At 36.8% G+C, this 21,414-nt stretch overlaps 1 protein-coding gene across 1 annotated transcript in view; it reads left to right on the top strand.

Annotated features, from left to right (window-relative positions):
* Positions 1–21,414, top strand: part of LOC112143376 (RNA-binding motif, single-stranded-interacting protein 3) — a gene marked incomplete at its 5' end in the record, with an annotated part of 132,425 nt that overhangs the window by 80,133 nt on the left and 30,878 nt on the right. The window contains 2 exon segments of the mRNA XM_024267305.2: positions 17,538–17,695; positions 20,306–20,385. Coding sequence (XP_024123073.1) covers positions 17,538–17,695; positions 20,306–20,385 — 238 coding nt within the window.

Raw genomic sequence — 21,414 nt, forward strand, 5'->3', positions numbered from 1 at the left:
ATCAAATTAATCTGTGTTTTCAAAAATATTTGAAAAAGTTTCCTTGCATTCTGCAGAAAACAAGATAACCATATTTTCTGGATTATATGGCTCACTAAAAAAAACTTCATTTTTATCTTTGAAAAACTACTGTGTGCTTTATAATCTGGAAAACCTCATTTATGGATTAATTCTGGTTATTTACTTATAATGAAGAAAATGTAAGAGGTACATAGTACTCTTTCAGAATGTCAGGCCATACATCCGCCCTTTTAAAGTTCTGTCCAAATCTACAATTCCAAAATTTCCCAGAAGTCTTTGTGAAAAACCAGTGTACATTGATGCTCACTACATTGGCGAATATAGACCACAATGCATTGCGTTGGAACAATTTTTGAAGTGTTTAAATGTCATTTCACAATATACCATCAATGTTTTCATCATGAGAACACAGTGGAGTCGTAAATAGAAGTCATAAAATGCTCATATTGATCAGATTTTCACTTTGTGAAATCAGTGACGTCATATTTGCCTTAAATAAAAGAAGAGTAGTGAGCATGGCGTCTAAATTGCTTTTAAAATCCAGGGCATTTGATGGTCCTTTTTAAGTAGTTAGGGATTAGGGTGCTATTGTGAATATGCTAACCCGGCTATCTTGTAATAGAGCCATTCTGTGTGTTTTTAACTTGTAACAAACAAGGTTTGGAGTTAGCTTAGTCAGTAAAAGTTTATTTTAGCAGCATGAGTCAGTTTTTTAACCAGTGGCAAACAAGATTGGGTGTTATTATAATTATGCTAATGCGGCTAACGTTATTGATGGCATAGGCTACTGTTTTTACATGTTACTAACAAGGTTTGGAGTTAGCATAGTCATAGTAGCACTTGTTTTAGCGTTATCCGTCTGTTTTTTTATGTGTTGCAAACCAGGTTTTTTTTTTTTTATTACTTCATAACTTTATTGCAAACATCAATTTCAATACAGTGCAAAATAGCCATGTATGTGTATTTTAACATTATAGACTATTAAATTAAAAAAAAAAATAACATAAAATAAAGGGAAAAAAAATTACCAGGGGTAAAAATAAACAAGAAACGTCATACAGTAAGAGAATAAAATTAAGGTAAAAAAGATTGCAGAGTTTACATTTTTACATTATTTTGTATTGAGAACAAATTTCAAGACATTTCACAGCCTTTTGTTTTTTTGAAAAAAATATTGATTCAACATATAGTTTGGCCTCCACCAGAAATAAGGAAACTTTAGGAATTTTGTTAGAAAATTTGCATTCGTGGATGTAAAATTTAGAAAGAAAAATGAATAAATTGATTAAAGATTGAAATGCCAAACTCTTATGTTGGTGGAAGCCAAACAGTACATGTGTCCAAAGTAAAGAAAATGACAGAGCAAACTTATAACAAAAGAAATCACAGAAAATTTGCCAAAAAGATCGTAAAAAGGGGCAATGCCAAAATAGATGAGTCAAACAAGTTTTGGAATTACTATGAAAGCAGTGTATTAAGTCTGACTTTTGACTGACTTTTCACTGACTCTTTTGTCTCACTTAATGGGCCTTATAGTTTGACGCTCCTTATATCTGATGTGTTCAAAAACAAACCATTAATTGATGGTGCACCTTACAATCCTGTGGGCCCTATAGTGGGGAAACTACTGTAGCCTAAACCAAAAGATTTGACCAAAACACATTTGCTAAAATATATCTGCAAAATGCTAAAATTCTTCACATTTCAAGAATTTTTTTTTATTACTTTAATAAAACAGCTGAAAGGGAAAGTTCTAAAAAACAAAACAAAACAAAAATTCTATGCTAAAGGACTCCAGGGTTTAAATATATTTTGTGCAACTCATTGTTTTCCTTTTGTGCAACAAGATTTTTACTTTTCTACCTTTTTCAATGCGTAACAGTCATACATCAGACTAATGCTAACCCTATAAAGGAAAATAAATTGCTGAGAGAGTAGTGTGATGTAAAAATAAAATCCTTCTTATCACGTCTTGGGACAAAAAATGTTTTGGGACACAGAATTTAATGTGAGTCCACTGAACAGGGGGATGAGTGATTACATCAACTGGAGAAAGCATGTTTAGTTATAGTTCTCAGTCACAGTTACATTTGGCAGAAATCAAACACTAACATTTCTTTAATGCTTCTGAAAACCCTTTTAAATCACATTCAGCACATATTACTTTGACAATAACAATGTCTCCTGAGACATATGCCAAAAATTAAGAAAACCATTGCATTCGTCCTGTCTTTCTTTGTTTGTGGTGGTCTGTGGTAGGAACCAACAGCAGCTCAGTCCATAAACATGCCGTAAAGTCATCTCAACTTGCATTTCTGTTGTAATTTTTGCACTTTTCTTTCTTATTTTTGTATGCACAAAGGTTGTCTGAGGAGATGAGGTATATTTAGAGAGGCATTCATTACCCACGCCCCCCTGCACGACTACTGGCCCTGAATCTTGCACACTCTGCTAACAGTCTGGACTGTCCTTTTCATCTTTTGTCCAGAGAAGACAGGGTCCCATATCAGCTAAACAAAAGCTTGGAAGACCATTTTGACCTAAAGAAACATATTCTCCAGCTTGTGATAAACCATCCAAAGGCACTTTGGGGCCTTGTAACATACAGTATGATACGACCTTTGGGTGAGGGTAATACTAAGCGATTTTTTTAGAGGAATATTAAAATAGGTACATGTATTACTCTTTGTTCACTTATTTGGAAAAAAAATACCCAATAAAGGTTTCCCCCCCCCATGTTTGCAAAAATCATCTTCAACCCTAGAACACTTTAGCTATAAAAAGTTACACCATCCTTTTTACCCGATGTACTATAACCAATACAAAGTATTTGTCATAAATAATAGATCAAAATATGACAAAACATGATAGCTTAGAGTAGTTTTATTTTATTTTCAACTGCGGTATATGTAATAAAATGGAAAACAAAAGCATGTGAAGATCCTGAAAACATGTTCGAAATTACTGAAAAATTAGAAATTTGAGGACAAAAAATTTGTTTTAAAAAAAACAATACTGGAGGCTTGGCCTTTGATTCACCCATTCCTGGGATATAAGAGACTTTACCCAATGACTCATGAAAATCAGGAAAGTGCAATATATTAAACATAAATACTTTTGCTTGGGTCGCAAGTGTCAAGTGAAAGAACAAAACAAATCCATAGTGGTCTTGATCTGCCTTATGATCAGACAAGAAACTTAAAGCTGAACATTAAACATCTTAATGTAAATTTAAGTCACTTTAAATCACTTTTTTGACATTGGCTTAACTAATACTGTGTGAGCCTCAGTGTGGAGAACATTTCTTTAAATGTAGTTACCCAAAATCCAAAAGGTAATTGAGTTAGTAACTAAATTACTTTATTATAGAAGTAACTATTTAGCAGAAAAATAACATTTTTAATTTTTGCTGTAAAAAAGTTCCTACATGTCAAAAAATTGACATGTCTGATCCATTTTTATGAGCAAAATTGATTTCAACTTGTACCTAACTTTTAATATTTGCTACATATCAACAAACACAGCAGTCATCCTGTCCTTACAGTATCATATTTTTAACAAAACAAATATCTAAAGAATATTAAATGGGTTTTACTTTACTTTTTATCAGAATGCTCCATTTTGTCCAATTCAGCACTTTGTACCACTTTGTCTGGTGTTCATGTTTGGCAATGTGGGACAGGTGCTCTTGGTTGTGTTTAAACTACATCAGCTCTGATTGGCTTCCATGGCATGAAGCAAAACACTGCCCTAGCCAATCATAACGGCTTCACCATTATTAATCCACCCAGTTTACCTCTCAATACCAGCCGGTGCCTTATGTTTGCAAAGTTTATTCAATCAATTTATGGTAACGCATCACCATTTACATTCAGTTACAGGAGCAAACTGCATCATTCAAATGAGGATTTGGCATGTTGCCCCTTCAACGGACCAGTGAACCATCCAGGGTGTACCCCACTTTTGTCTGACATCAGCTGGATAGGCTCCAGCATCCCCGTGACCCCCAACTGGGACTTTAGAAAATGGATGGATGGCTAAAAGATGGATGGATTTAGCATCCATCTTTTGGCACAGCACAGGAGACACACACCATGAATGAGAGGGAGCACACTAACCTGCACAATAGCAAGTTAAAAATGAAACATGGCAAAAAAAAAATGACTGGCGATAAATAGAATTAATTACTGTCAGTTCAAATTACCATGACTCGTTCTAAATGAGCTTATAATTCATTCAGAAGCTCCAAAATTCCAGCTCTAAATAGGTAATATGTCTCAATAATCGTTGCCTCTGGCATTCCAAAATAGCAGAAAAGATGTGCTGTCTTTGTTGCTCGTTGTGGTGTCCTATTGTAGCTTTCCTCCTTGCAACAATAGCCGCACCCCTTTATGTGTATAGTTGCCTTTCAGATGTTCTAAAAATAGACGCAAAACACCCACCTGTTTCATATTTAATAAATCACACTGAGTGTTTGCATCTACTCCCAAGTTTTGAAGTGTTCTGCCAGAAATGCGTAAAGTGCACGATCATAAAAGGCAAACATGCTAAATGGATCAGACAGAATTTTCTGTGCATCTGTTTAGTGAGTGAAGTGTCTCACATTTTTAAGTGCTTTCAAGTTTGCATATGCAGGAAAGCCTTTAAGAAATGAGGCTTATTAATTTTAAAAGTCTCTGATTTATCCAAATTACTTAACAAGAAGATGTGTTTCTCCTTTTTATTCTTTGTGTCTGTGTTTTCTTTTTGACTTTCTGTTGTTCTGCCAATAAATGTCTGTCTCATATAAACATTTCTTGCTTTTTCTTCCCGGTAGCGCTGCTCACTCGCTCACTCGTTCTTTCTCGCTCTCCCCAGTTGTCCCCTCGAGGGTTAATCCCACTGGTTTCAAATAGAGATAACCATGGCAACAGGCCACAGTTTTCAAGCTTTGGCTCCTTCTGACAAAGGCATTGATCAGGATGAAATAGTGTCAAGTGAAAGAACAAAACACACAGCAGGCACACAGGAACACACATTTGTGTGTACGGTAGCAAATTCACCAACCCAGAATTGGCTGGTTATTCACAGAAATAATATTGTGTGAAAACCACACAAGTGATCATGCATGGATGTGCTGTAGTCAAGTCAGTGTCTTTTTTTAATTTTTTAAATGCATAAAAAGGGGATGTTGACATGGGATCATCAAATATTCAGATATCATTCAAATATTTTTTGGTTACATTTATTAATACAATTATTACTATTAAATTATATTATTATAATATGTGTAGCATATGATAATGATATATACCACATTAAGCCATGGTAGAAATATGGAACCCTATTTATCTAATTAAGCCCATTTTTATTTGCAAGTTTTGCAGATAAAAATAATAAAAATACATACGATGATGCAATCGGAAGAAAGCTACAACATTAAGTGTTTTTTTTTTAAACTGGAGGTTAAAAATTGTTTTTGTGGATTTTGTAGAGTATAAATCTTCAAGAATGCCTTTAACTGTTAGTGATATCCCTTTGAGTCTCTATAAGTTGATTTACTTACTTTCGGTCCACTAAAGTACAGACCCTTTCAAAAAAATGTTATGTTTTGTAATAGTATATTCATTTCTATAATTCCATTAAAAAATAAACTTTCAAAAATATCTGGGCCAATTGTTTAATTGTTTATAAGTATTCATTTGTTTTTTCTTAAATAAACTGGGGTTCCAGTTCATAAAACCAACTAAAAACAGGATCTTAAACAAGTAAGATATACTTGAAATCAATTAAACTTTGGTCCCTGAATTCAAACAATATAAAAGTATAATGCAGTTTTCCGCTCTCGGTGGGTGGAGTGCTCATGCCTCAGTTGGAGGAGTTTAAATATCTTGGGGGTCTTGTTCACAAGTGAGGGAAAATCGGAGCATGATTGGCGTGGGGTCCACCGTTATGCGGTTATGAGGAGTACCGGTTCGTTGAAGTCTGGGCATCTTTGCTTAGACTGCTGCCCTCACGACCACATCCCGGATGAGTGGAGGAAGATGAATGGATTAAAGTGAGTTTTTTTTTCAATGGAATTTTAGAAATAGATACCCTTTTCCATGATATTCAAATTTTTTTGGAAAGAATCTGAGCACGTTTGTTTAAATGGTGATGCTGCCCATAGTTGAAGCAGAAGTTGATTTCCTCCAAATAAATAAATATCTCAAGTTGTTTCTTTTGCTTCTTCAGTAAACACAGCAAAAAAGGGGGCATAACTTATGGCTTATTTTAGTCTAAGGGGGTAAAACCTAAGGTTACTGAAGTGTTTTTAATTGTAAAGTGCATTGAGCCGCTCAAAGCATAAGAAGCGCTTTTAATAAATAATTGCTTGATTTAATTTGACTTAGTTCCTTGAGTCACAAGTCGAGTGTGACCTCATCAGGAGCTTGTTCTTCATTCTGCCAGCAAGGATTGGCTGGAAAATGAGCCTGTCAGCATCAAGACGTGCAGATGCATGGATGCCTTATTTGAAAGGCTTCCTTCCACCTCGCTATGAGTAAACAAAGAGGATGTTCTAGTAAAACTCTCCCTTGTACCATTTAGAGAACCAGAGTTATGTGCGTGATCTAAAGTTTTCTTTCACAGGAGTTCTTTACTATGGGAAGAACTTGACTTGTGTCTTGCTCAGTAGTCAGAACACGACGTGGTACCCTACTATAAAATCTTTGGGCGGTCAGGTGTAGCCGTACAGAGACAGCAATGTAGCTGTGACATCAGCATTTTCATTTTACAGAGCCAATAGAGTGGCACAATCCCAGATACCACCCACTGACTCTTTTAGGGTCCTCATACCAACTATCCTGCAAGAAAGTCTCTGTTTTGATGTGGGTTCCTTATGTTTTGGTTCTGTTTAAGTTAATGTCCAATGCAGGAATGGTACAAAGCATCTGAAGCCCACACAACTGGGAACCATAACCCCTTAGGGACTGAAGTCACCCTCCAATTCCCAGAGAGGAACTTTGTGCAAACAGAATGTATGGGTACCCCCCCTCCCCATCTGTTTAGCTGAGGCAAGTGCCAGTGAAATACGGTCTTTAAAGTTGCCATGTTCAAATGTCTCGGTGGCTCAAAGGGGGGAACCATGAGAGCAACCATCATCAGGATAAGGTTCCATGAGGGAACTAGCAGGCTCATACTGTGGTTGACAAGTGTTGTCCAGTGTTGTTCATTTATTTGGGTGCAAACAAGTGGAAAAAATTTGAGCAGGAATTTATGGCCTGCTGATTGTAATTTGTTCCTAACAACTACAAGTTTTTTTTCATTTTCGTTTGCTTCTGATCCCCAATTTGAAAAAAACAAAACAAAACAAAAAAAACCCCCTCAGAAATCCTGTTTTCATAATGTTAAAAAAAACAATTTTCTTTCAAGACAGCTAATGTCTTCTGTCTAACTAAAAATATTACAATTTTCTATTTAATTAATGATGTCAGTGGGTAAATAAACCTGATACAGTGTGAACTACAAAATACTTGATAAACAAAACAATAATGGAATGATCCTAATAGCATCTTTTTATTTTTTTCATCATTTTAATTGTTTCATCTCAGTTTGTTTAGTTTTCTTGTTACTAAATTATGTTGAAGAAGAACAACTGACTTGGGATAAAGTCCAAATTTTGGATAAAATCGTACCAAAAAAAATGACATGTCAACTGACACAAGAGTTCTGCAAATAACAGAACTCTGACTAGTACTAAACATCTATGATGTGCATAATAACACGGAGGAGTAAAAATGAAGACACAATCATTCAGTTTTACAATCTGACCTGACTGTCAGATTGTCCTTAATCCATGAGATTGTGGAGACAACCACATGTGTCCTCTGGAGTTTAATACACAGTAAATCATGCTGAACTGCGTTAATGGCACTGGAGAAATCTAAAATAAGATCCTCACAGTGCTGCCTGTTTGAATGAAGACACGCCAGCGGCATAACCAAATGACAGTGTGAAAGGACTGAAAGAGAGCCATCTCTCTTCTAAGGACAGCTACAACTTTTTTTGGGACTGAATTGTATCGTTAATCTCAGCTCTAGAATCATAGTCACACGAATTGATATTTTGAACCATTTTTTTCCCTTGAGAACTAATACTGTCTCTCTGCATGTCCTCCTTCACCATATTCACCTTTCTAGTCATATCAATGCCCCCCCCCATCTTAATACCTGCCTCCTGACCCCTTTGGATGGTTTTCAGCATCTTCATATTGGGTGATTGATTCCAGCTCTGGGCAGCTGGAAGACATGCAGCCTGCAGACCTGCGTGTGCAGCTAACACTGCTTAGACTGTGATGAATTACTGGCCTCTTAATACACAGTAGAGGCAGTGAATGAAAAATGAGAACAATTGGATGGGGAGGGAAGACGCAGAGTTCAAACTGGAATCCCATGTGCTGCAGCACCACATTAAACAGCACTACAAAAGTAGAGGAAGGAACGCCTAAACCACATAATAGGAATTCTTCATGAAGGGGGTGGAATCCTACATGCTGTACATGTTGTCACGGAAGATTTTGCTTGTTGCTTTTCCAAAGTGCAATATTTCCATGGTTCTAATTAAATGTTGCGTTTAAGGGATTGTAACTTTAGAGACTTCATGATTGACTAGCTACACACAATGTCAGAATGACCCCTGATCAAATGACAGCCTGTACAGAACAAACACAACCTCTCTGCACCTGCAGACTCTTAATACTTCGTTTTTGGAGAATTGTCAGTTTTCTTTAAAAAAACACAACAGATCATTTAAATATCGGTGCATGCAAAAAAACATTTGGCAAACTTACATAATTTATTTGTATTATATTAAGGTGCATTCTTTCTCTGCTGTTTAACCTTCACATGACTTCGTCACTGCTCTAACTAAAATAAAATACTTCTAGGGCACTTCTGTTTGTTGACCTTGTCAACATACTACATAATTATCACTTGAGAGACAAGAAGGGATGTAGTTTTCCAGAAAACAAGTTAAAAACAGATTGTTTTTTTCAATTATTATCATTGTTACAAACTCATGGGTACTTTCTAAGGCACACCTGTCCAACTGCTTGTTAACGCATGACTCCAATCAGCCAATCAGATGGCAGCAACTCGGCAAATCTAGACATGTAGACATGACGATCTGCTGCAGTTCAAACCATAGCATCAGAATGGGGGGAAAATGGATTTTAGTGAACGTGACATGGCTGCTGGTGCCAGACAGGTTGGTCTGAGTATTTCAGAAACTGCTGATTCACTGGGATTTTCACTCACATCCATCGCTAGAGTTTAGAGAGAATGGTCCAAAAAAGGAGTAAATGTCTTTTGAGAAATACTTTGTTGACGTCAGAGAAGAATCGCTTTTCTACCTAACACTATTTTATCTGTAAAAGATTGTAGGATGTTACTTTTGTATATCATTAAAGTTTAAGTCTAAACTTTTACAAAAAATATTAAATGTTGCTTGCAGATTCTGTATTTGGTGATATATAGAAGCACTCATAACTGACTCAATAACTACAAGAAAAAAATACTAAATAAATTAAAACAAATTTTGATTGATTGATTGACTTCAAGTATAAATTGTGGACAAAACAAAACAGAAAAAAGAATTCACACAGATTTTTCAGTCATGTCAGAAATAATGAAATGCATTGATTAAAAAAAAACAAAGACAAAGACACGCTTAAGTCACAGATGATCTATTAAATATAATGATTATTAACTAAAGTCGAGTAGAGTTTGATTGATTAAAAAAAACACATATTATTATTTATTTTTTATTTTTTATTTACTTATTTACATATTTACTTCATTATATAGTTTTGCATAGTTTTTGAAATGCGGTTCTGATCAGATCATGTGAAGATGTTTTCAAGTAACAAAGTTAAGGGCTTATTGATTAATCTGAAAAAACATAATTTCATGATTTCAGTAAAACATTACAAAATGTAACAGCTTCAAGATTTTTTACTACAACTTATTATGACTGAAATATTGTGAAATATTGTGAGGTTACATGAAGTATTAGGCATCTCAAATTGATTTGATCAACCTGTCCATCCAAAGAAGCGATTGGTATGAAGAAAAGTATTAAGTGTGTATCTCCATTGTTAATGAAACCCCGGGGATATCTGGGTTTAGGATTAATGAAATATTCATATGTTCGTTAAATATTTATTAAGCTGTTATAGAGCATTTAGACACTTTTCTTATAAAACATCCAGCGCCGAACCAGAATGATACAAAAACACTGACTGCAAGGGGAGTCAAATGAAAAAGAAGAAGGTAAATAAAGATGAGTATAATCTCTGTATGTAAAGCATGTAAGAAGATAATGAAAGGAGGATGGAAAGAAATGGAAGGCAAAGAAAATTTCTGTTCGTGAAATAATAGCCAAATGCTCGGATAATGTCAGACAGCAGGGCTGCTGTGAAAGGAGATGAGATTTTAATCTTGCAGATAGGAAGTGTGAGGAGCAAGTAGAGGGAATAATAAATGAGAAAAGCATGATTAATAAGAAATAGTAATAGTTAGTGCGTTACAATTTTGTGAAGTTGAAAAGATTAAAAGTAAGTGCTCAAGCTGTAATAAAAAAGATCTTTTTGGTACCAGTTCTTCTTTGTCAAAGTTGTCAAAAACACAACTTTGGAAGTAGTGCTATAATTCAAGATGCACATAATGCTCAAGTGCTGTTTCACTTTATCAGCATGCATGCTAGAATACAGACCAAGAGGTATTTTGGAAGTGGCATTTGAACGTTTACATCCAATTTTACCTCAGTCTGCTATGACAAGTGTCATAGTGACATGGAAAGGGATTTTAATTAGCTACCCAAATACCTGCATGGATTTTTGTGTTTTCTTAGTTTGGAGCATAACAGAACAAAGAGTTTGAAACTGAGTACAGGAGTGAGTCTGGAATCTGCAGTGGGTTAAAGCTGTAAAAATGGATTGGCTCTGTAGCCAAGTGAAAGAGTTCATCTAATATAAGAGGCATCATAGTAGATGTAACGTTTGTGCTCTTTTTGAGCTGAAAGAGTCTGTTAAAGGGCTGATACCATGCTTTTCTTAAGGCTTTTAGTGTATACTATATTCAAATATATGGTCATATATTATCTTTGGCACACTGAAGAACAAATTACTTATGAAATAGGAGTAAGAGGAAATAAGAGGCCTCAATCTCTGAGGCTCCGCCTTTCGCTGCTTGTGGGTGTCGTGGATTTCATGATGACAAGTTATAGTCGACCTTGGCAGCTTGTCTGTGTTTCGCCCATGAAAAAAAACAGCATCTGAACTTTTGCACAGATGGATGTGCATATCGTATATCTGCCTTTAGTAGCTCTGGCTACTAGTAGGCTGCTCAGCTAACGGTGCTCAGCTAGAGGTGTTCAGCCAATCAGCTGGTGGTGCTTAGCCAGCGGCTGATCACGGCTAGCTGACTGGAGAAAGTGTGTGTTTACATTAGCCTGGGGGGTGGTTCTAGCAGCGCAGATTCTTCTTGAAAGTGGCAGTTTTCACCTTGTGACATCAGCACATGAGAACCCGCTCGTTTTTATGGGTATGGGAGGGGTTGCTGTTAAAGAGGATTTTAGAGGATTACTCAGAAATGTGTGACTGGATCAAAATACAGATTTGTGGTTGCTTATAGTGAGGAATCAACAGTATAATGCACTTAAAAGCTCAAAAAGTTGATTTTGCATGATTTAGGTTCTTTAAACCGTGGGGTCCCCAAACTACGGCCTACGAGCCGGATCCGGCCCCCCTCCACCTTTGGTCTGGCGCCAGAAACACGATCAGAGACCCATATTTTAATTTTTTTTTTCTCAATCTAGCTGATCAAGACCCACATAGGACGTGACTTTTTATTCCACCCTTTTGCAGTCTGAACTATGACGGGAGAGGATAGACTATTTATTGGTTTCATTTTAAAAATATTTTAGTATTATTTTTTTCTGTGAAGATTATAATTTGGCAATGTGTGGCTTTCTGGAAAACCATAAACGTTTACGTTTAGGCTATACTTTCTCTGTTAGCCTAGAAACTGACCTCGGCCCCACTTCAAAGAGGAAAACCACTATGTGGTTCTCACAAGAAAAGTTTGGAGACTCCTGCTTTAAACCAACATGGCCAACATGCACCACAAGACAATCACCTTGTACGGTAATATAGTGGTTTAGTCAAGGTTTTGGGAAATCACTCGGGGACACAAACCTTTGAGGCCTGGATTACCTACATAATCTCTAAAACTATGAAAGCACCCCACATGTTAGTGTTTTTTCGTATCATGCTGACATCAGCACCTCCTCTAGGAAGAGTCTGCTCTGCCAGCACTGTCCCCAGTCTAACACCAACACTTAATTTCTCCACAGAGCTAGCGGTGATCAGCAGAAAAAAAATCATTTTAGATGCATAATACTGTATATCTTCTAGTTGTGTCCTGTCTTCAATAAATTCCAGCTCAAACAGGTGTTCTGTACTTTAGATGCGGGGCTCTGGTAGGATCCCCCTCCCCGGTTAGGCCCAGTTGTGCAGAAGCCGCATTTATTTGTGTTATGAACCAGTGTAGCAATGGCCAGGGCTACTAAAGGCAGATATGTGGTATGTGCATCCATCTTTAAAGAAATGTGGATACTGTTTATTTTGGGGGAGAAACAAAGAAAGAAAAAATCTAGGATGACGTCATGAAATGGGCGGCAGGTGGAGCCTCAGCAATCGAGTCGATATAGGAGAAATAACTAAATATTTCATAATTTTTTTTTTTTACCCTTCCAAAGGTAACATATGAACATATATATGGATATATATATATATATATATATCTTTCATATATATATTTCATATATATAAAAATCATGGTATGGCTGTCGACTCTTTTGGTCTCCTCCAGCTCCTGCCTGACTCGATAGGCTTTGTTTTCAAAAGGACATGGAATCAACTCAGTCATTCAATCATTTTGCTTTTCTTTCTGTTTATTTTGGCAGATTGATGATTGGTAAATGATAGGTTGAAAACCTTAAAAGTAAAAATTGGTATTTCACTTGAACATTTCAACAAACTCAGTATGTCAAACAAATGTCAAAATACTCTTAGGTTTAACTCAGAACTGACAAGCAAAGCAATCAACATAGAACAACAAATTCTTATAGTTCATAAATTCATTTAGTCCATACCGGTTGTGTCTTTGGTTTGGATTCTGGAGCTGGAGTGGAATCAGATCAAACAGAGTTGCAGGTGTGAGAGCTCTTTTCAGTGGTGAATGAGGTGAGGTGGGTGTTAGTTTTTTCATAGGGCTGTCTGGCCCGGGTGGAGTTAATATGTTTGGCCCGGGTGGAGATTATCTCTGACTGAACGTGACAATGGCCCCTTTAAGTTTGTTTCAGAGATAGACTGTGACCAGCTCAGAGGTATAAGCTAAAACAAAAGTTTCAACTGAAACAGTCATACATGATCCACAATACTGCACATTGTGGAAGAACAACCTCATAATGCGTTCACAATGAGACTTAATGTTATGCCTCTTCCAGGAACTGTACTGTTCGTGGGATGAAGAAAAAGGTAATTGTGCAGATCTTAATATTAGGAAAAAAAATATGCAGCTGCTGGTAATCATTTACAAAAAGCATCTTCTTTATCAGAGAACTGAAAGCTCTGACATTCACTAATACAAGCTGAGCAAAATTTGTTTGGTCTTTGCTATTTTTCCTTCCTGCAGTGTCAGCAAATCTTAATGCAAGACCACCACAGGTGATAGCAGTGTTATTTAAAAAGTCTGTTTTAGGAGTGAACTGGGACCAGCTCATGCTGTCTGACTTTATACATTTTCATCCTTAATAAAACACAAGTTTTGGCTGAATGTTTTGTGTACAAAATTGTTTGTGAATATTTTATGTTGGTTGCTATGCAATATGCGATTTTTTTTTTACTCAAAACCAATTTGAAAAGTACTGTTTAGTTGACATTTTTCAAACACTGATGCTACGTTCACACCATTGGTGTGCCTAAAAAAAATTGATATTGCAATATATCGCGATATTTAGTCCTGCGATTGATTCTTGATGGGTTCTCACCAAGAATCAATCTTTTATTTTTGTTTGAAGATGCTGTAAAACATTATATTCGTCATCCTTTGGTGAGACGTTCATTTAGAGATCGATAGGGAGTGCGGTTTGGGACCACTGTGCCTGGCAGCTACTTGAATTATTCAGTTTAGTTCGGTTATTTATGACAATTTTACAATAAGTGGTGACACTGCTGTTCATGTTTACTATTGTTTGCACTGAATTTTACAGATAATAAGACACAAGTTGTTTACCATGATTGTGTCCAAGCTAAAAATAAATAGGGATATGTTTTCCTAAAAAAATGTGTTTTTCTATAATTGTGAGTTATTAGAAAGGATTTATATTAGTTTTACTGTATTGCAATATCATCGATATCCCGAGCCATGAATCGCATCGTATCGTGAGGTACCCAGTGATTCTGTAGTCACTAAACAGATTCTTGAACATGCGCTTATCCCACTGGACAAGCAGGGAGGGGAATTCTTCTTCTTCTTTTTCTACTGTTTACTAGCGTCTATCCACCACCTGCAGATGGAATAGGCTTGGTGTGGAATATCAAAGAGGTGCAAATTTTACAAATCTTTAATTCACCCTTCTATTCTGATATACAAAATACTTGGTGTCATGTAATAATAATTCCATCCAGGCACAACCTGCAATTAATAATTTCTTCTCCATGATCAATTTTCTAGATGTTGGCACTTTGTGAATTAAGAAGGATGGCATCGTTCAAATCCAAGTCCCTGATTGGTCAAAGTTCTCCTGGTTTAACTTGTAAAACACGTTCAATGAATTTTTGTACGAAGAGCCTAAAACCGTTCACCGAAACTGGCATAGCTATGCACAAACACAAGAGTTTTGAACGCGGAAGCCCAAAACACACAAATATGCAGGTTCTACGGAGACGTTTCATTGAAAGTGGCCACTTGAATGCGTGTTGCCAAGGTGAATGTGACCTGACCATGACCAGGCTTGAAGAAATTGAGATACAGCTGGTCAGCTTGACACATTTTAGATCAACTTTTTCACTGACCTTGACTCTTAAGGAGCTTCTTTTAATAAAAATGAATCAACAGACTGTACTGTACTTCAAGAAAATGTCAAATTTGATGAAGTGCGCACCTAAATGCTCATACAAATATGTACAAACATAAAGCCTGTCGTTTCATCCCAAAACACCACTCCAGCAGTTTTTACAGCTATGTCACAAAACCTTCCAGAAGCAAATGAAGCTCAGAATTCAACAAACATTTTCTACATTTCCTGGCGGAGCTGTTATGCTTACTCAGAGTCACTTACCATGTAAAAATCTTTGGTCACAGTTGTTTAAGCTTGAAGCTCCACTCTTCAGGCATCTCTTATGCAAGCAAAGGAAAATTCCCCATTAATAAAGGGGATGGGTATATTTAAATGAACCCTGCTGGGGGGGCTTGTCACAAACACATGTGATTACTCATCCTGAATCACACTCGCATGCAGATGTGTAGTCTATACCAGCATTGATATCCTAATGAAAACCTCATTTTGAACAGCTAATGTTTGGATACTTGGAAACATTTACATTTGCTTTAATTTTTCAGCTAACATAAATGACAATTAGGAGATGTCTGATGTTCAAATAACAATAAATTCACTAATTCAAAGATGTGTTTTGCAATACTAAGATGTGAAAATGAAACAGACAACTGTTATAAAGGGAGATCTGTAGCACCAGTTATATAGACCTGTAAAAGCTCACATAACAATTTATAGAGACAACAGGACAATGCACCCAAGATGTCATGAAAAAAAATTCAAATTTGGTAAAGAAATAGCCTAAAACATAAAATTAACATTTTTTAAGATGTTTTACAAAATCACTATTAATTTAATTTATGTTATATATATTAAAGTTTCACTCCGATCATCTTTTCACCTATTTTAACAGGATTTTCAGTGGTCTTTTAATTATGATCATTTTTAGCCAAAGTTTAATAAACCTGTGTCCTCTTGGACATAGTTTCTGCAGTGCTGGCTGAAGGAGTTCTTTAGAAATTCACCTCTGAATTCAGAGTGGGACCGTTGGCACAGACCAACCCCGCCCGCCCTTCCCCTCCCTGTTACTATCAGCAGGGAGTAGGGAGTATCTTTTCTTTGTCACAAATGTTTTCATCTCCACCAATTCACTATAATTTGAATAACAAATACTCAGGAATGCAATTTTAAACTTAATTTTCTTCATATATGTATCCTCCATTTTTATAAAAACTACGTCCAGTACTACGTCCAGTACCACATCCAGTACCACGTCCAGTCTCATGTCCAATACTACATCCAGTACCATGTCCAGTACCACTTCCAGTACTATGTCCAGTACTACGTCTAGTACCACGTCCAGTACCGCATCCAGTACCACGTCCAGTACTAAATCCAGTACCACATTCAGTACCACATCCAGTACCACGTCCAGTACCACGTCCAGGACCACGTCCAGTACTAAATCCAGTACCACGTCCAGTACCATATCCAGTACCACGTCCAGTACTATCTCCAGTACCATGTCCAGTACCGTGTCCGATACCACATTCAGTACCACGTCCAGTACTATGTACAGTACTGCATCCAGTACCACATTCAGTACAACATCCAGTACCACGTTCAGTACTAAATCCAGTACCACATCCAGTACCATGTCCAGTACCATGTCCAGTACTATGTCCAGTACCACATCCAGTACAGCGTCTAGTGTCACGTTCAGTACCACATCCAGTACTACGTCCAGTGTCATGTCCAGTACTGAATAAAGTACCACGTCCACTACAGCGTCTAGTGTCATGTCCAGTACCACGTCCAGTACGGCGTCCAGTACCACGTCCAGTACCAAATCCAGTACCACATCCAGTAACACGTCCAGTACCATGTCCAGTACTATGTCCAGTACTACATCCAGTACAGCGTCTAGTGTCACGTTCAGTACCACGTCCAGTACTATGTCAAGTGTCATGTCCATTACTGGATAAAGTACCACGTCCACTACAGCGTCTAGTGTCATATCCACTACCACGTCCAGTACTGCGTCCAGTGTCATGTCCAGTACTGCTTCCAGTACCACGTCCAGTACCATGTCCAGTACTATGTCCAGTACCACGTCCAGTACTGTATCCAGTACTGCATCCAGTGTCACGTCCAGTACTGCATCCAGTACCGCATCCAGAACTGTGTCCAGTACTGTGTCGGAGCCTCATGATGTAATGGGAACAGCCACCACGTCAAAAAACAATGAGTTGTGGACACCCAAGATGTCAAAAAGGGACACAAAGGGGGCCCAAACCATATGTCCATATATGATGAGTTGAAAGTGAGAATTTGTATATATATATATATATATATATATATATATATATATCAGCTTTCTCAGACTTAATGTAAAATGTGGTAAAAATATGTTCAATTTGTCTTCTGTCTCTCCATAGCAACAGGAGCAGGACCCCACCAACCTCTACATATCCAACTTGCCGGTGTCCATGGACGAGCAGGAGCTGGAGAACATGCTGAAACCCTTTGGTCATGTGATCTCAACAAGAATACTGAGGGATGCCAATGGACTGAGCAGAGGAGTCGGCTTCGCCAGGTGTGCAAGCAGAGTCTCCGTGTAGCCTTTTATCACAGAACCTGTTTACATCTGGAACCCTCAAAAACACACATCATAAATGTGTGCACTTGGCAACAAATCTGCCCAAGTTGAAGACATTTGGCAACATTTACCCAGAATTTAATCCCTCCTGCTTTTTCATCTTTTGTGTGGTCTTCTTAGTTATGCAGCAGAGTGTGCCAGTGATTAGAAAGCAGACAGGGATGCATTCTGGGTCACTTACTATACGAAGAAAACCTCAGATCCATACTGAGACACAGGCACACACACACACAGTATCTCCTCTCAGTCACCATTTTTTCCCCTCTGCACACATACACAGCGACACACTGGCTTTTGCTTGCCAAGCAGGCAATTAGTCATTGAACTGTGATTGGGTGAGCGGAGCTGAATAGGGGCAGACAAAGAGAACATGACACACAACAGATCACACTGAATGGAGCTTTTAAACTGGGACAAAAGAGAGGAAACCCCATAGAAAACTCAGACATACAGACACACACAGGGCTACCTAAGGCATTTTTCTCAGGCATAAACTGACATCCTTGCTCTAATGCTTAAACAGGCAGGCATTTACACTTCTTGAAATGTAGGGCACATTTGCCAGCACGCATTTCTGCATGCACTGCCTGCTTTGTGGACTGAGTTTCTTAGGGGAATTCATTTGACACCAGCAATTGAAATCACTTCTTTTTTAACAGACATGATTCTTTTATCTCCAGATAAATGGTTTTTAATTGTTTATAGATTTTAAAACTGCAAAAATTAATCAAATTAGGAAGATGGAAAAGGTAGGCACTATGGGACATCGCTGATTGGTTGATGACATTTGATTTTTGATGTTTGAGTTTTTTCAATGTCTGCATACTAATAAAGGTTTTATGATTAGTGCGGCACATGTCCAGGATCGCTTCATGCCGAATAGCTTTCGGTTAAAATGTCGGACAAACATCATCCGATCAGTGATCTCCTAGAGTACCTTTTCCAGTTTCTGTAAAAAAATGAATAAATAAAATAAAAAATCAGAAGAATAAGTAACTTCCAAAACGAAGTGTTAAAAAATGAAACAAAATAAGAAACTAGAAACGGTGGGGACCATAGGACATCACTGATTGGATGGTGACATTTTGGATTTGCGTCATACTAATCATAAAACTTTTTCAGGTATGCAGACATTGAATATGCATTTGAAAAAATTCAAATGTAAAAAATCAAACATCATCATCCAATCAGCAATGTCTCATAATACCTATCTTTTGCAGTTTTCTTTTGTGTTTCAATCATTTTTTAACATTTCATTTTGATTTCTGGAAATTACTTTTGTTTTTTGAGAAGTTTTATTTTTTTGGAATGTTATGTTCATTTCTAAAATGTATTATTTTTTCATTATTAGTTTTACTTTTCTAATTGTTCTTGTGCTCTTTAACGTGTTTTTTCCATTGAGTATAAGTTGGTGTGATTTGCACTTCAGGGCCACTGTAAAAAATTAAACTGAGATCAATTAGAAATTGGATCAATTGACAAAATTTCTGTAATTTGTTACTTTTAAGATGATTACTTTTCATCAAATTAAAAATCTGAGCTGATGGTTTACTCAATGTAAATGTAAAAAATTACAGAGCTTTTGTTAATTAATCTGGTGTTTCAATTTTTTACAGTGCTGCTTTCTAAAATGTGGCACAAAAGCTGCTAGTCTCTGAGATAATTAGAAATGCTAAACTGCTAATCAAGTTTGTTGTCTGCGTATTGAGACCAAGTCACATCAAAATTCATTACAGATTAAGAATATTTCTAGTTGATTTATTTATCGAACATGACCTCATGCTTCTAGTAGCCAATTATAAACAAGCTCTTTTTCATCTGCAACTACACATTGTGTTCAGGCCATCAGCTGCTATAATTGTGATGGCCACTCAACATTTCAAAGTTTATGGGTACAGCAACAACACAATAAAATAATGAAGACAACAAACACGAGTGATAAATGACATAAGATGACTTTGATTTTATCATGGACTGGTTGAATTCTCAATTCTGATTGGCTGCTGGGTGTGGATTAAAAAATGATAATGCACACCTAAAAAAGAAGTTCCGGTCACATAGCCCAAATGTTCTACATCTTTAAAACAAACTTTTGCTTCATCATCTGGACAAAAACAAGCAGAAAGAGGTGAACTTTCTCTCTGAACTGATGCTTTACTTAACAAATCGTGACGATCAGCATTTATATCGTTTTGTTTTACCGCTGCAGTCAAGGTCTGTACCGGCTCAGCAACATGATGTAATGTTACTGTACATGTATAAATAGTCCGCTTTTTGTGAAAAAGCAATCTAAACTGAAAAAATAACAAGAATAAAGTACTTAAAATTGATTGAAAATATATTTATTTTGTAAGTGACCATGGTACAAGCAGGATAATGCCCTTTGAAGTGTGCTTCAAACTTCCACTAATTTCTGATAATGCACACTTTGTCGGGTATTATCCCTTTCATAATCCACCGGCTATTGAAAATTTAAAGTTTGTTTTTTATTTATTTGTATGATAGAAATAAAATACTGAAGTGAGTTTTTCTTTCTCTGTGTTACAGGATGGAGTCCACAGAGAAGTGTGATGTGGTGATTCAAAACTTCAATGGGAAATTTTTGAAAACTCCTCCAGGCATGACAGGTACAGTTATCCTGATCGACCAGGACTGCATTATTATAAAGATTAACCTATAAGAGCTGCATTACTGGCTTAATCGTGACTATAACTCAGTCTTGTTCTTTAGAATATGCAAAGTTTTATTCTTTTTGTTGGACTTATGGTTTTACTAGAGATACGCAAAAACTAGTTTTTAATATTAAATATTAATAGTTTCATTGGGTAAATCCAAAGCAGCTACAGAATACGTGGCACATACAGTTTTTGCAATTGGCCATTGCATTCATCCACAGTCAATGGCGTGCATGGACCATTGCTAATCAATCATTATTTCTTGTCTCTCCTCTCTCTATTCCTCCCACTCAGAAGACCTCCTTAAGTTGATTTAGTGGGAAGATCTGCATGATTACTTCCCTCTGCACAAGAATAAGGGCAGACACACTCATGCATGAGGCAGATATACATACCACTGACAGATGGCCCCTGAAGTAAACAATCTGTCTATGATTGCCCTGGAATAAACAGCCAAAACTTGTTGCCTTTTTAACACGGACTCTAAGAGCGCACTGACAGATGGTAAATGAATAACAATAGAGAGAAATTGGAGGGAAGTGGAGAAAAAGGAGAGGAGATTGTGACGCTGAGCACCCGTATTAATAAAACAGAGGTCAAGAACAAATCTGATATTTGCTCTGGACATATAATTTTGCAATTTGCGTGATAAAAAAGTTGCGTCTCAGTTCATTTGATCAAACGATTATCACCATCAAGTTACATTCAGAGAAATTTGAAATTGAAATCTGCTCAAATTGACATTTTTATTCATAATTTTCTTTCTTGGGTGTGCTTGGAGAACAGGATTCGTACACTTGTGTCTTCCTTCACCGCTTATACTTTCATTGTCTTTTCATCCTTACCCTCAGGGCTTTGCCTTTGGAACATCATACCCTTTATTTTTTGGGAGCAGAACTCCTAAAACCAGCTTGTACCCTAAAAACACCAGCTTCTAGTAGTAGTAAAGTGCCTCTTACACTATAGCAGTGGCGGGCCGTG

Source organism: Oryzias melastigma, linkage group LG16 (assembly GCF_002922805.2).
Source record: "Oryzias melastigma strain HK-1 linkage group LG16, ASM292280v2, whole genome shotgun sequence".
NCBI classification, from domain to species: Eukaryota; Metazoa; Chordata; class Actinopteri; order Beloniformes; family Adrianichthyidae; genus Oryzias; species Oryzias melastigma.